Source organism: Vipera berus (assembly GCF_964194415.1).
Source record: "Vipera berus genome assembly, chromosome: 2".
Classification (NCBI taxonomy): Eukaryota; Metazoa; Chordata; class Lepidosauria; order Squamata; family Viperidae; genus Vipera; species Vipera berus.
In genome coordinates this window covers 242,344,863-242,361,910 of record NC_138203.1, presented here as the reverse complement: position 1 = coordinate 242,361,910, position 17,048 = coordinate 242,344,863, and the positions used below count along the sequence as shown (strand labels likewise).

Sequence of the window (17,048 nt, the reverse complement as noted above, 5' to 3'; positions counted from 1 at the left end):
GTTGAAATGGGGGGTCCTTGGTGCTCTCTGAGCTTGGTTGCTTTCATTAGCACTAGCAGTGATAATCTCTCCTTGTTTGGGTAATGAAATGTCTGCAAGAAAACAACCAAGCTTAGAAAACACCAAAGATCCCTAGTTCAACTTCTAACTTAAAACTATTGTTCTTCCAGTGGCCAAAAAACAATCTGTTTAAGATGTTTTACATTTGGTCCTCTAGGAAACACAATACTCTCATGTCTACCCATAAAATCCCCTTAACCTAAAATTTGGAAAGACAATCTAGCTTCCCATGTAAATTTTTTAACAAGAATAATGATAAAATGGGAATATTTTGATTCCTACTCACACCTGGAAACTCCCAAACACTAGGGAATGGGCTGGAAAATATCATTATGATTTGATCACTATGTCACTAAATTGCTTCTTGTGACATTTCCCATGCCCCACTCCCATGCCCAAAAGATGAAAGGCTGAGTTGCTTCCTTCACTGTTCAAAGTTTGCTAAATTCCTGGTTGTGAACAAAAGCCATCCTGAATTCAACCCACTTCATGGTAGCTTTGAATTGGCCATCCTTAATGAAATTACAAAAGGATGATTTATGTACATTTGACACCTTTAAGCAAAGCAGTTATTGTATTGTGTATGTGTTAGTCAGAGGCTTATGCTATAGCTTTAAAAGATCACTAAACATTCTGGTTTAACTGCAAATTAACTGTCCTTGTTCCATTCCAATATGATCCATGACATAAACTTGTAATATTTTTCACAGGCCCTGTTTAGTATATTGTGCAATTGATTGTTTGCATGTTGAATGATGGGTTAGCAAACAATTACTCAGATAAATGCGCACAGGAAACATTTTCTACCAGCAAAATTACTTAGCAAGAGCAAGACTGTAATTTTATTGTATGCTAACCCATGATTTACTGAATTACTGTAAACAAATTGAGGATTTGCACAACACACTGAACTATAAACTAACTGTGGTTTTATAGAATGCTAAGAATCCAGAAAGCTCAGCTGTATAAAATGTGATGGCACAGACAGTAATGTGTGTTCCTAAGAGGACACATTACAGGTCCGACCCTTATCAGCTCCATACCAAAATTGGGGTGCCTGAGTTTTAAGGCAACACTGTTTTCCCCACAACAAAAACCCTGTGAGGTAGGTGTTACATACATAGTTCAGTAGGTTGGAATGAGAGTGAGTGCCTGGCCCATTTATGTAGAAAGTTATATTTTTATTTACACAGCAAATCACCTGCTGTGACTGACAACCTCTCTCTAGGGAAAAGACTGCTTATTAAATATTTTCCTATGTGATCAGATGAATTCCCTATCCATTATGGTTTTTTTCTGACTTGCAGAATTTGCTTTCATTTGACAATCTCTTTGATTATCTTAGCTGGCAGTTTTAATATTGAATTATGGCACGGCATCGTAAATTATGAATGTCCATTGACTTAGTATTTATTTTTAGCCTTTTTGTTCTCTCTCTAGTTGTGCAAAGTGTTTTGTTTTGTTATTTGTTATATTGCACAGCATCTGTCCTGCTGCTCAGTGACTCTAATAAGGAACTGAACTCATTACTGTATTCCCATTTTATAGGGTGAAATTTGGGCCTGCAGCTATATCCAAATACGTGGGCTTCACTTCATTTTTTACTCAAAAAAACAACCCTAATCGGGCTGAGGTCACAGATCAGGGAATTCGTCATTTCAGCTACATAATTAGCCCAAAGAAACAGGACTGCACATGTTCATAGCAACTTATATTTAAAACTGTCTAATGCAAGCCATTGTTTTATCATTTCATGATTTTTGCAGATAAAGGACTTCCAAAATGTGAAATAAGACTTTCCACAGACATATTATTTCTGCAAAAATTTAAGTTGAACAAATTCAGGATGCCCTCTTATTAACTGTCAAGACTGGAAAAGTCGTAAGGCTGAAAAGTTTTGCAAAAGTGAGCATAATGAGACTGCAACATTTTCTGCTGGGAATATGCAAGGGTACAATGACCAGCAATGACAATATGGGAGCTGAGGCCTAGTAGAATAAAACCTATCAACTTTTGATAACTTCATATATCTAAGTCCCCACTCCTCTGCCACCATCAGGTATAGATGTGACTGAATCTTATCTTCCACAGACCTAGCCATAATGGTAAAATGATGGATATGGTGGGAATCATCGTTCAGGAAGTCTCCCCCATCTATCCCCCTCCAACAGTGTCATTTTCAAAACAGACTTTTTGGGCTTTGGGGCATTCTTGGAAGCTATATATATAGCAGTTAAGGCATCAAGCCAGAAACTGGGTGACTGTGAGTTCTAGTGCCGCCTTAGATGCAAATTCAGCTAGGTGATTTGAGCCAGTGATTTTCTCTCAGCCCTAGGAAGCAGGCAGAAGAAACAGAAGAAATAGGAAGACATAGGTACCATTTCATCAGCCTAATTTTAAAGGATAGACATGGAGGAAGAGATTGTCCATTAATTTTCTTTGTCAATCCAAATAAATGGATCCCACATTCTTGTTCCCATGTCCAAGAATACCTCTGCAGCCTTTTCTAATGGGCTGCATTTCACTTGGAACTTAGAATAAGATGGCACGGTCACCTAACTTTTGAAAATATAGGTATTCCTGAAATGCTCTATTGCGCAGTCTAGTCTACCTGGACCTAAACATTTTTAATACATATGTCCTGATTTGCTTTTGTTGTTTTTATTATTATTGCTGTCTCTAAAATGGCCACAGATCAAGCTGGACCACAGTCTGTATAGCCATACCTGGAATATGGTGAGACATCCTTTGAAGGTTGACCACTTAATTACTGGGCTGTTAACTTCATACTGTAATGTATCTTTCAAAGTATCTGAAAAGGATCAGGTGGTTAAACTGCCTTTAGTTAGAATTTAAGCACTAGTATTAGTTGTGAACTGCCAACCTAGCAGTTCGAAAGCACGTAAAAATGCAAGTAGAAAAATAGGGACCACTCCGGTGGGAAGGTAACAGCGTTTCGTGCGCCTTTGGCGTCTAGTCATGCCGGCCACATGACCACGGAGACGTCCTCGGACAAGCGCTGGCTCTTCGGCTTTGAAACGGAGATGAGCACCGGCCCCTAGAGTTGGAAACGACTAGCACACATGTGCAGGGGAACCTTTACCTTTTTTTATTAGTTGTGAAGAAACTGCTAGAATACGTTGGAATGTCACATCAAAAATCAGTGACAAAGTCAGCACCAAGGCAATATATCAAAAAATAAACCATCTGAAAGATCTGATCTATTTATAACTAGAGCACTTAAAGAGCCTGATAATTAAGTTAACTTCTAAAGTAGACAAAATTGAAGGACTTGATCACCTCTAGATAATTTTGAAAGGAGGGCCCTATCCAACTGTTATATTAAAGATTCTGCACCTTGACATTTTTCTTTCATTTGCCAAGAACAGATTGTTTCCTTGCTTTCGGAAGAAACTACGTGGCCCTGTAGATTTCAGTGTGAGAATCTAGTGGCAACACTATTAAGGTAAGTAATCTTAAAATAAATTAAAATATGCCTATTTATAAAATAGGACAGGAGGTTTGCAATGCCACCAACAATAATAAAGCAAGGTCATAGAAAGACAACTGGCTGTTTAAATTTTATTAATTCAGGAGCTACTAAGCAGAGAAATGACAAGTGCTGGTTTTGATGCACTCTTCAGAAGCAATAAGTCTAGCTTTTTAGAAACTTAGGGCATGTCTATTGCTATTTTAAGCCAGACACCTATGACTCCACTAACTTTTATCTTTCTACTTCAAGAAAAATTGTAATGTTTGTGCTTTGACAACAAATAGTTAAAACGCCTCTTACCATTTTATCCGAGCTGTATCAGTCTTTTCAAAGAAGTTTCTCTCCAAGTATAATCAATGGAAAATTAATAGAAGAGAATGCATGTACTGTAGCTCAGGGTTGAACTGTGGGATCCTTGGTGCTCTCTGAGCTTACAGTAGCCGTTTGCTTGCAGATGTTTCATTACCCATCTATCATTGGTACTAGTATTACCTTAGTTGGATAATAAAACATCTGCAAGAAAACAACCAAGCTCAGAGATCACCAAGAACCCATACTGGAAAATTCCACCGCACACCTGGAGAACTGAAAGAGTAGCCTATTTTAGGATTGCCATCCAGGGGGCACCCCCAAGAAATCCTCTCACAAGAGAACACAACTAGTGTGAGATTCGTTTCTACTGTAAGCCTAACTGCAACATCCAAACCAACAGAAGCAGTGCTTACATCTAACAGATGCACTGGAAGCAAACCTGCAGGCAAGTAGATGCATGCTAGATTCAGATTCACTCATCACTGGAATCCATCCCCTAGGTCGGATGCAGCTTGGAAGAATGGAAAAGGGTTCTTGAGTACTGATCCAACTGCTTTCTTCTCACAATAAGATCTTCTCTTCTTGTACTTTTAACTAACAGAAACTTCAGTGGGACTGGAGCGAATCGCAATTAGCTTCCTCCAAAGGAATCTTTAGAACAGGAGGAGCCAACAGGAGTGCACTCACAATTGAAAAGTATCTGGAGTAACAATAGATCACAAAATCAAATCCATCAATATTTCCCCTTTGATTGCTATTTCTGTCACTATCCATTTCTATTTTATTCCACTGGAAACATATTTTATTTTTTGTTCTTTTCTATAATCCATTTTATTACAATACTTTATAGAATAGAGCCATTCCATCCAGCATTTGAAAAAAAAAAGATATAGCTTTATAAAATCTTTATGAAATTATACAAGAAAATCTTAAACCTCATACCAGCATATCAGAGTGTTCTTTTTTTTTACTGCAATATGTTTAGAATCACTGCATTTTATTAGTTCCAATTTCAGGCCAGAAAGGTTATAATGCATAGTTATTAGGATGCGATCTTTTCTGCTTATAATCATTAAAGTGAGAGTAAAGTGAATTAATATTATTTGCATACAGTCCTATAAGAATTTACCATGAACAAAACAATTTAAAAGTTTTAGCCTCTACAAAACCTTAGATGTAAGTTTCTGTCACTTTAGATAATCCATTTCCTGATTTATATTGAAATAGTATGTTTAAAAAAGAGAGTACAACTATTCATAAAAAAAATCCAGTTATATTTAGAACTGGGCAACAGCATGTGCAAAGTGCACAAAGCAAATGAAACGAAACATTCAATTAAAGACTGAGAACATAATGAATTAATTCAGTATGAGAGAAGAAAATAAGAAAAACCAGAGACAGGAAAGGAATGGAATCTCTGGCATCTTTGACTTAAACTTTTAACATTTGTTATAACTAATATACCAACACAAGTATTTTTAACAATCAAGGACAATGAACATTTAATGGTACAAAAATTATGCAGTGTTTCAATCCTAGAGATCCCTAGGTTAAAGGTTAACACAATTGTTTATACTTCAACTAACTGAGATACATGAATTGAAAAAAGAAAGAACGGGGGGGGGGGAGCAGAAGAGCAGACATAATGCAGGAATAATCAGGGTTTCTCTGTCAATGGTTGGAAAGTCCACGTATCATAGAATAGTACAGCCACACTTTTTAGGATATTTCTCTGCATACACCTTGTGCTCATTCCCATAGACATAATAGGAATAGGGTTTCCCATGCCAGTCATATTCCACTTTGGTGAGAAATACCAGCTCAATGGTTTGCCTCTGCAAAAAGACAAAAGGTATAATTGTCATCTTTAAAATAGCCAACTCTTTGAGAAACAGAATGATATAGTTTCACAACTATTATTTAAGGATGATCCATTTTCACAAATGCAGCTGGTGATTTTCCCTTGGGGAGGGGGAGGTCTCTTTCCCTTCCCAACCTTTTTCTCACTCTAAGCGTCCCCTTTTTACTTTTTTCAGGTGACCATTGGAAAAGGAAGGCCTACCCTGAAAATAAGAACTGGTGCCTCTTTTGGAGGCAAAAAAAAACAAACAAAAAAACCCGGTCTTATTTTCGGGGAAACACGGTATTTTCCTTTCCTTTATATTCCCTATCGGAAAGGAGTATTAATCCATAGTACTGTACCACCTTTACAAAAAGCATTTTGCCAATCTCTATTGATCTCACCTGTCTCAGTATCCGTGTCGTGGATCCAAACTGAGCTTGATGTTGTTCAATAGCATTTCGGGAAGCTTGGTTAACGGCACTGTTAGGGAAGGTTAACACTGGAAAAACCTAGAAAAAACAACATTTTTAGGAGATACAAAATTCTAGAATAAAAAGAATGGATGGGTACCGTATTTTCCGGCGTATAAGACAATTGGGTGTATAAGACAACCCCCTACATTTCCTGTTAAATTATAGGGTTTGGGCTATACTCGCTGTATAAGACTACCCCTCTTCCAACGCACACCAAATAAAAATTAAAAAACATCAGATTTGATTTTAATATGGTAATTTTAATTCAAATGCTTATGACATGCAGGTACTTAGTAGGAAAACTGTCACTTATAAACATAAGGCTGTTTGTCATCAAACATGTAAACATAAAACAGTGCAAGTGGATTAAACTGAATAATAATAATAATAATAATAATAATAATAATAATAATAATAATAATAAGAAGAAGAAGAAGAAGAAGAAGAAGAAGAAGAAGAAGAAGAAGAAGAAGAAGAAGAAGAAGAAGAAGTTGGAAGGGACCTTGGAGGTCATCTAGTCCAACCCCCTGCTAAGGCAGGAAACCCTATACCATTTCAGACCAATGGCTGTCCAGTCTCTTCTTATAAACTTCCAGTGTTGGAGCATTCACCACTTCTGGAGGCAGGTTGTTCCACTGGTTAATTGTTCTAACTGTCAGGAAGTTTCTCCTTAGTTCTAGGTTGCTTCTCTCCTTGACTAGTTTCCATCCATTGCTTCTTGTCCTGCTTTCAGGTGCTTTGGAGAATAGCTTGGCTCCCTCTTCTTTGTGGCAGCCCCTGAGATATTGGATCACTGCTATGTCACCCCTCACCCTTCTCTTCGTTAAACTACACATACCCAATTCCAGCAACCGTTTCCTAGTTTCCTAATTCACTTTTTCACTTTTCCTAATTCACTCTAAAGCTTTCCCTGCGCAGAGCCTTAGGTAACACCAGCTGCTTATTGTTGGGAGCAATAAGCTGACTTTGTAATAATGCTGCTTGTGGGGGGGGTGAAAGCTCTAATAAGCAGGCATATACATAGAATGAAGGCTATTGCTAAGCACATTGATTTGTGCTTTAAATTGTAAGCCATCCTGAGTCTTCAGAGAAGGGCGGGATATAAATGGGATTAAAAAAAAAAAGACCAAATGGGAGATCCGCTCCAGGTTTTCCAGCCAGCCCGCCCAGTTCCTGAGTCAAATGTGTCCTTAGAGCTAAGCCGCTGCTCTGGCTGCTGCCTTCCCCACCTGCCTTTCAAGTTGGGATATACTACAGCTGCTCTTCAACTTTAGAAGGAAAGACGCCCAGACCCCAGCCTGTAAAAAATCACAGACTGAAGCTTCTACTCCAATTGGTCCCGCTTTCCCTGCGCAGACTAAATGGAAGATCCGCTCCAGGTTTTCCAGCCAGCCCTGTCCCTAAAGTTTCAGCACCCGGCGTATAAGACGACCCCTGACTTTTGAGAAGATTTTCATGGGTTAAAAAGTCGTCTTATACGCCGGAAACTACGGTAATGTTATTGCCCTACACTAAGAGAAACTTAACTGAATGCTGAAACTAAGAGCTAGAAACAGTTTCTGTATGGACTATAGCCAGGTAAGTACAACAAACATTTACAGTTCAGTCTTTTATTTCAGAACTCTAGAGTCTAGACCAGACATGTCAAACACAAGGCCCGGGGGCCGGATCCGGCCCGCAAAGTGGTTTCATGTGGCCCGCGAAGCCATCCTGGAAACAGTGAGGGAATGGCCCCCGCTGCCTTGGCCCTGGCCCAGAGACCCTCCTTCTGCCAGAGACCCTCAGATCTGTCCCACTCCTGCCCAGGCCCCCATAGGCACCATTGATGCCAACAATGTAGAGCTGGCCATGCCCACCCAGTAGGCCATACGCACTCCAGCCACGCCCACCCAGTAGGACATGCCCACCCTGGCCATACCCACCCGGCCCGCCGAGGGCAACTACAATGCTGATGTGGCCCTCAATGAAATTGAGTTTGACACCCCTGGTCTAGACTATAAGTCTGCCCTTGAAGACTACTTGAAAGCTAAGGCTAGTCCTGAAAAAACAGCCGTGCAAGTAAATATAGGTGTGTCTCAATATATCCATGAAACATCACAACTGTGTGAACTTCATTGGTTGCCAGTACATTTCCAGGTGCAATCCAAGATGCTGGTGGTCATTCATAATATTCTACAAAGCCCAGAGCTGAATATTTGAGGGACTGCAATGATTTCAGCCTATCATACAAGATCCAACAGGACTGGCATGATCCAGATCCTACCAATTAAACAGTATCATCTGATGGTATCCAGCAGACACACTTCTCTTTTGCAGTCCCTGCTCTAATAAAGAGTTCCTCTCTGATTTCTTGATTCTGCCAGCCTTTAAGAAAGCCTCAAAGACTTGGTTTTTGATCCAGGCACTGGGCCAGGTGATCCTGTAAGCTCACTGTAGATATAAGATTGGAGAATCAGACTTTGTCACAAATACGTAACGTGTATTTTATTTTTCAACTGTTGCTTTTGTACAGTGATGTTTTTAATACTGTTAAAAGTCCCCCAGAACTGCTAGACCACCATACAAATTAAAATAATCAAATTAAGTAACTAAAAAAGTAAGCGGAGATAGGAGATAAATAAGCAGAAAAACATGTCCATGGGAGTACAGTATGTGGATGGATGCTCAATTAAATAAAAAAATAAATTAATGGGGGGGGAGAAGAAAACTGGGATATAGCTGCCTCTGGCTTAGTCTTTTTCAGATGCTCTGAAAAAACATTGACAGTGCAGAAAGGGACTTCTGAGATGCATAATCTCAGTACCACTAGAGAAGGATGTACTAAATAGTGGGCTGGATCTACACAAACAACGTTCATGAAGATATGTAGAATATTGAATAACAGAGTTGGAAGGGACCCTGCCCAAGCAGGAGATTCTCAATCATTCTGGACAAATGGCTCTCCAACCTCTTAAAAAACTTCCATTGTTGGAACACTGACAACTTCTGAAGGCAAGCCATTCCACTGATTGATTGTTCTCAGTGTTAGGAAATTTCTCCTTATTTCTAGATAAGGTTCTCTCCCTGATAAGTTTCCATCCAGTACTGGATAGATCCATGACTGAAAGAAGATATATTGCCACAATTTATTTATTTATTTTTCATTCATTCATTCATTCATTGAATTTATATGACTGCCCATCTCAACATGTGGCTCTGAGAAGTGAACAAAATTGAAATAGTTATATGTGTATAAGGGACGCGGTGGCTCAGTGGGTTAGGATGCTGAGCTTGTCGATCAGAAGGTCGGCAGTTTGGTGGGTTGAATCCCGAGTGCCGCGTAACAGAGTGAGCACCTGTTACTCGTCCCAGCTTCTGCCAACCTAGCAGTTCAAAAGCACGTAAAAATGCAAGTAGAAAAATAGGGACCACTACGGTGGGAAGGTAACAGCGTTCCATGCGCCTTTGGTGTCTAGTCATGCTGGCCACATGACCACAGAGACGTCCTCAGACAAGCGCTGGCTTGTCGGCTTTGAAACGGAGATGAGCACCAGCCCCTAGAGTTGGAAACGACTAGCACACATGTGCGGGGGAACCTTTACCTTTACACATTATAAAAAAAATAAAGTACACAGCAGCCAAGAAACATCATAGCCCAAACTACTAATATAACTAACAAACAGGCCTCTGCACAAACTCGGGAAGGCAGGCTTGGGCAGAGAATCAAGTCTGAAGGCCTTACAGAAGTCCAGCAAGGTCAAAGCCATCCTGATCTCCAGAGGGAGGATGTTTCATAAGTTCTTGACTGATGACCTTAACAGATCCTGCCCTTTATTGTTGTAAGTCATGGCCATGATAAAGTGGATCCTCATATAACTGACCCAGTTTTATGACCCTTTTTTTCCAGCCGTCATTAAGCAAATGCCACACTTGTTAAGTGAACACATTTTTTGCTCTGCAGCATTTTTGCAAAAAAACCCTTAACTAAATGCCAATTTTCAGCAAAAATCTTTTAAATTATAAATCATGGTTACATAACTTCGGGACACTGCAAACAGTCGTAAATGGGCCAGTTGCTGACTTCCTGAAACGCGGTCACTTAATGGGGGCGGGGAACTTTTGCCATCAGAATTTTGGAACTGGGTCATAAGTACCTTTTCCGAGGGGTCCGTTATAACTTTGAACAGCTTCTAAGCAATCAGTCATAAATGAGGACTAGTTGTATTTATACTGTGCCATTTGTAATTGTTATACGTTGCCCTTTTGTGCAACATGCACATGCATACATTCACGCATGCATAAGTGCATAAATGCATGAATTCAAATTGCTTTTTTCAATCCTGCCACCGGGCAAGCCCTGCGTTTCTGCCAAAAGTATTTCATTACCATGTATTGCTCATCCACAAACAGCTTCTTCCCTTTAACTGCTTTGAAGAGTTCAGTAGGAAACCCAGTTCTTTCATCCACCACAAATTCAAATACGTTATTTTTCCTGTGAAGGCAAACAACACCATTTACAAAGAACACCTCTGGGGCATGCCCTATTTTCACAGCAAAACAGATTCAGAAAAACTCAGTATCAGGAAGAATAACAGTCAATTGTCTGCCGAAGCCTCTAATGTATATCAACAATGAGGCAGGCACGTGATTATTTGGTATTATGTCAAAAAGAAGATAAAATAAAGTGAAAAACCAACATTGCTTCTAAAATGATGGTTAATGGTAGCTCTGAAATACAGGCCAATGCCATAATCTAGTCTTATACTGCCAAATTAAGTGACAAAAGATTGCAAGCCCAATTTTCAAGATTTAACTATTTAAACTATTTTTGAAATGAATTGGAGATCTTCCACCAAGCATTTGTACAGGCTTCAGAAAATTCCAAATGGTCACATTTAGAGGAATGACAGCTTAAATTACGGGAGTATTCATCAACAGCCCAAATAACTTCATACATGAAAAACAAGCCTTTTGTTTTAATCTAACTTAGATAATGTTCATGGAATACAATTTTATACACAGCTTGCTGTCACATTCAAAACTTGGGTCCTCTTAGAGTTAAAAGTTTTAACCTGTACTATGATTACATATGTTACATAGATATCAAAGATTAAACTAGCTCACAATTAACCTATTGGTTTTTTTTTATTTTAGTAATGTTGTTGTTAGCTGCGAAGTCGTGTCCGACCCATCGCGACCCTATGGACAACATTCCTCCAGGCCTTCCTGTCCTCTACCATCTTCTGGAGTCCATTTAAGCTCACGCCTACTGCTTCAGTGACTCCATCCAGCCACCTCATTCTCTGTCGTCCCCTTCTTCTATTGCCCTCGATCTTTCCCAGCATTAGGCTCTTCTCCAGTGAGTCCTTCCTTCTCATTAGGTGGCCAAAGTATTTGAGTTTTAGCTTCAGGATCTGGCCTTCTAAAGAGCAGTCAGGATTGATCTCCTCTAGGACTGACCGGTTTGATCGCCTTGCAGTCCAAGGGACTCGCAGGAGTCTTCTCCAGCACCATAGTTCAAAGGCCTCAATTCTTTGGCGCTCAGCCTTTCTTATGGTCCAGCTTTCACTGCCATACATTGCAACTGGGAAGACCATAGCCTTGACTATACGCACTTTTGTTGACAGGGATTTTAGTAATAGTTTAATGTAATATAATAGTTTTGAAAGTGATAAAACCTACAACTGTTGTGAAACAATCTTTATTTATTTTATCCTAGTAAACATAAAAAAATAAAAGTGAAATGTTTCTTCCAATGGAATGGTTTTTCCCTTCTTTTAATTTTACTTCATTTTGCTGTAGAAACATTTCTAAGTTGTATCTATAATCTGTAATTCCTATGTATTTCTCTTTTTTTCTTCTCTTTGTAAAATATAAATAAACCAATGAGACTGCATAAATATGGCTTGTAAATTGGATGTCTCTGAAAGTGGATCAAAAAGTTCTTTCAGGACAGGTCTATGAAAGACTACCAGACTTGATGCCGCCATGTTACTTCAGGGCTGGGAACAGTCTGGATCCAAACACCAGTTAGGCAAGGAAGAGGGACATGGAGAACAGCCTCTGTCTCCTACTTGGAAACTCCCAGAGGAATCTGTGGGCCACTGTGAGAAACAAAACCTGGAACAAGAAAAGCTGTTCTTCAGTCTATAGGCTGGCAGAACTTGCCATTCAACTTGCAGCTCAATGTAGGTCAGCAACTGTCCTGTTCCTCCACAGTCTGTACAAGCAGTTGTCCCCAAGCCAGAACAGGCATTGCACCTATAAAGGAAATGAGATAAGAAGACATTTTCAGAGAATGGAAATAACATCGTGATCCATGCAGCAGTTAAGGATGGAGAAATCTAACAAGAAATCTTTGAAGTTCTTAACACCTTGGCTTAAAACCCACTACCACTTCCTTAAAGAAACTTCAGTTTATTTCTTTTAATGTAGTTTCATCCCATCCTCTTCTACAATAATTTACTTAACTAGGCCACTAGAGGAAGTTAATTTCTCTTTCCATCTTTCCCTGCCAATTTCAGAGATTCTCCCCCCCACTTAATTTTTAGATTCTAAGAGGAGCCACTGAACCAAAAAGATTGCTTTTAAAGAGGTGGGAAGACCCCTGTACAGAATTCTTGTGAGGAACACAAATTGTTTTGCATTTAAATTCCCCCCCCCCCAAAAAAAATGCACCACAAATAAGAAGGAAAAGGAGATATGCCTGTTCAATTTCAGCATGTTTTCCTTGGGATACTTTTCTCTCAGATGGCCTACAATTAATTTTCTTCATAGAACGAGGTCAAAACGGCTCAACAAATGAAACCATCCCAAAAGCTGAATAAATTTTCTTAGCAGCTTTGGCAAAAGCAGTTTAAAATAGCCAGGATGAGTTTGGATTATACAACCTGTGAAAGGTCTAGTGCAGGGGTAGGCAAGCTTGGGTCTTTTATGACTCGTGGACTTCAACTCCCAAAATTCCTGAGTCAGCCATTCTGGGAGTTGAAGTCCACGAGTCATAAAAGACCCAAGGTTGCCTACCCCTGGTCTAGTGCTATAAAATGGCTGGTGAATTTCCTCTATTTCAAGACTTTCACCACATTTCTGAAGTCATTTTTCTAATAAGGAGGATGATGATCCCCTGGACAGATTGGGTGGCTGACAGGCACATGTGGAACGTGCAGGCATGTGTGGATGGGACAAAGAAACATTACTGTATCAATAATTACATTTATTTCCTATCTTTTCTCTGGGGCCTTCTATAGTCTTGCCAAGAAAGTCACCAGAGTCAATTTTGCTAAAAGACTATTTCTTTTTACTTACTTTCCTCTGGGAATTCAAAGGTCGTTCCTGTGTGTGTCACCTCATTTTATGCTCACAACAAGCTAAGAGACAGTACAGGTAGTCCTTGACTTAGGACCACAATTGAGGCCAAAATTTCTTTTGCTAAGTGAGAGAGGTGTTAATTTTGTTCCATTTTACGACTTTTCTTGCCACTGCAATTGCTAAGTTACTAACACAGTTATTTATTTATTTATTTATTTATTTTATTTTAATTCCATTTATATCCCGCCCTTCTCCGAAGACTCAGGGCGGCTTACAAGCTTAGCAGTAGCCTTCATTCTATGTATATGCCTGCTTGTTAGGGCTTTCACACACACCCCCAAGCGGCATTATTACAAAGTCAGCTTAATTGCCCCCAACAATCTGGGTCCTCATTTTACCTACCTGGGAAGGATGGAAGGCTGAGTCAACCTTGAGCCTGGTGGGATGCGAACCTGCACTAATTGCAGGCAGCTGGTGTTACTTAAGGAGGCATTAGCCTACTGCTCCACCAAGGCTCATTTGTTAGGCTTCCTCATTGACTTTGCTTGTCAGAAGGTCTCAAAAGGTGATCACATGACACTGGGACCCTGCAACCATCATAAATACAAGTCACTTGCCAAGTGTCTGAATTTTGATCACGTGACCATGGCGATGCTGCAAAGGTCGTGTGAAAAACGGTCATAAGTCACTTTTTCCAGTGCCGTTGTAACTCTGAGCAGTCACTAAATGAACTGTTGTAAGTCAAGGATTACCTTTAGCTCAAAATTATCCAGAGAGCGGTGAGTGCACAATTCAACCAGGATCTCTTAATTGCAGCCTGACAACTAAACCATCATACCACATTAGTAACCTTACATCACTTTCCTGGTCACTGCCCTGAATCCTTGGAAAGAGAAATAAGTCTTTGGACTTGAAGTTTCCTGATTATTTTTTTTCTCTTCAAAGTACATTTTCAGCACTGAACCAATTTTGTTAAGCACCTGCCAACATTAGTATAGGATGGTGATTTATATTATGCATTTTCTGTACTATTTAATATTATTTATTGTATTTCAAATTTTATATAACTTTTGTAATGTACCCTGAGAATTCCATTTTGATATGGATAAAAATATAACAACAACAATAATGATGATGATGATGATAATATATTTCTTCATCTATTCTAGCAACAAACTTACTACAATTAATCCCAGCAGCTACATGGAATAAAATGGGTTGATATACAATTTTATTTATGAATCAAGAAGCCTAGAAGTCTCTGGGTTTCACAAATGAATGATAGACAGGAAAAATAATCAGAATTGGCAAAAGAAGACTTTTAAATGTCTAAAATATCATTTTGTTTATTTAAGTTCCTTCTTACTTTTTTACCAATGACTCAGATATTAAAAATAATAGCAATTTCTTCCTTTATGGGTAGAACTATGGGAATTCAAGAACTACAGTAAATAAATTCAGCTCCCTTTTTGTTCAGCTTTTCTGCTGGGTAAATGGTGCCATCTGCTGGATCTGGTAGATTAATATCTACCAGACTAAAAGTAAAACTTTTAGTTAGCAACTCAATATTGACTATTCCAGGCAGGAATTTCTAACTGTGATCACTGTTACCAACTGGGAAACTCAGGGATTAGCAGACTTTGGGGGCGGGTGATACTGCATACCATCACAGGTATCAAACAGTAATAAGTTTTATAAGACAACTAAGAAACTATGCAACATTAGGCTATTTCATGTAATTTTACTAATTTAAAAAAAACCACGGAGATCAGTGGATACTAAGTGCATCACAGACACTACAGCACACATGGATTTTTGTTAATAATCTAATGCGCTACATACAAAAAGCCTTTTTCCTACACACACACACAAATACACACTCACACACAAATTTAAGAGGTCTCTGATAAAGGCTGGTGTTTCCTTTCTTTCTTTTATGTAACTTTCTTTCATGTATTGGGATCCAGAGGTTTACCATCTTTAGTTCTGCATGAGGTTATACTACCCCAGACAGATCCGGTGCACAATCTGGGGTTCCTTCTAGACCAGAGGTGTTAAACTGCTGGCCAGTGGGCCAGACACGTCACGCGGAAGCCGCGCCCACCCCATTGCCGGCAATGGCAAAAGAGTCCTGATACGTTGCGCGACGTCACGTGACGTTGAAAATTTGACATATCTGTTCTAGACTCACAACTCCTGCTCAAGGAGCAGGTGGCAGTCGTGGATAGGAGAACCTCTGTGCAGCTTCATGCTGTGCGCCAGTCGCACCATTTCCTGGATTGTGAGGCCCCACATTTAAGCACTCATACCCTGATCATCTCTTATCTGGACTACTGCAATGTGCTCTATATGGGGCTACCCTTTAAGAGTATTCAGAAGCTACAACTGGTTCAGAATACAGTGGCGCAGACAGTTCTGGAGGTGCCTGAAATAGCACCATTGTTACTCAAGCTGCACTGCTTGCAGATCTGCTTCTAGGTCCAAGTCAAAATGCTGGTTACCGCCTTTAAAGTCCTTTATGGGATGGGGCCAGGTTATCTGAAGAACCATCTTGTTCAATGGGACTGGCCCACCCAACACATTCCAGTAGAAAAGGCCTACTGTGAACCCTGTCAGCCAAGGAATTTCAGTTGGGGGATCTAGAAGAAGTGCCTTTTCTGTCATGCCCCCCCTTACCACTGGAGGTGTAGTTTAATCCAGAGGCCCCCAACCTTTTAGGCACCAGGGATCGGTCCTGGGGGGGAAAGTTTTTTTCACAGACCACAGGGGGCATGGTTTCGTGTGCTACCTGCATCCCATGGATGGGGCTTCACTTGTTTGCATGGCCCAGTTTCTGGCATGCTGTGGCCCAGTGCCAGTCCACAGACTGGGGGTTGGGGAGCTCTGGTCTAATCTGATACATCTGGTTTCCAAAGGGGTGGCCTTAAGACTTGGCCCACCCAGTTGGCATGGGGACCCATTTGGAAAGTTTTAGGATGGAGGTGACAGAGAAAGCACCACCCTTGCTCCATGCAAGTTCTTGTAATTTTAATTCTTCCTATTATATATATATATATATATATATATATATATATATATATATATATATATATATATATATATATATATATATATATATATATATATATATATATATATATATATATATATACCGTATATACTTGAGTATAAGCCGAATTTTTCAGCCCACTTTTTGGGCTGAAAAATTCCACTTCGGCTTATACTCCAGTCAACAAAAAAAACTTACCGAGGACTTGTGTGCGGCCGAGGCTTTGGTGCTTCCGGGATCGCGCGCACCTCTCCCAAGCCACCGCCGTCCGAGACCTGCAGGTCTCCGTTCCTCCGCGCCCTGCCTGCCTGCTTCTTTCAGCTGTCTGCCCATCAGCTGTCCATAGGGATGCTGCAAAGCTCTCCTTCTCTAGGCCTTGGACTCCCTCCTGGCTGAAGAGTAGATGAACCAAGCCAGCAAGGAGACAAAATGTTTCTGCAGCTGTTTTTCCTCTGAAGTTTTTTTTTTGTTTTGTTTTTTAAAGTAATCTCCGAAGGTTATGCCAGAAAATGGAGGACGCTGGGTCTTTGC

The 17,048-nt window shown here is 39.9% G+C and overlaps 2 protein-coding genes across 5 annotated transcripts in view; both read right to left on the bottom strand.

The window, feature by feature from the left end:
• The window catches only part of LOC308664344 (protein SSUH2 homolog), a 48,278-nt gene extending 43,899 nt beyond the window's left edge, over positions 1 to 4,379 (bottom strand). For both annotated transcript variants that reach the window (XM_081321513.1, XM_081321514.1), the window contains exon 1: positions 4,305 to 4,379. In XM_081321513.1, the coding sequence (XP_081177639.1) occupies positions 4,305 to 4,345 (41 nt within the window). In that variant the 5' untranslated portion in view covers positions 4,346 to 4,379. The remainder of the gene's footprint in view (positions 1 to 4,304) is intronic.
• A 739-nt stretch (positions 4,380 to 5,118) lies between these two features.
• The window catches only part of LOC308664342 (protein SSUH2 homolog), a 46,626-nt gene continuing 34,696 nt past the window's right edge, over positions 5,119 to 17,048 (bottom strand). For all 3 annotated transcript variants that reach the window (XM_081321507.1, XM_081321508.1, XM_081321509.1), the window contains 4 exons: positions 12,329 to 12,421; positions 10,547 to 10,652; positions 6,110 to 6,217; positions 5,119 to 5,700 (listed from right to left, as the gene is read on the bottom strand). In XM_081321507.1, coding sequence (XP_081177633.1) covers positions 5,560 to 5,700; positions 6,110 to 6,217; positions 10,547 to 10,652; positions 12,329 to 12,421 — 448 coding nt within the window. In that variant the 3' untranslated portion in view covers positions 5,119 to 5,559. The remainder of the gene's footprint in view (positions 5,701 to 6,109; positions 6,218 to 10,546; positions 10,653 to 12,328; positions 12,422 to 17,048) is intronic.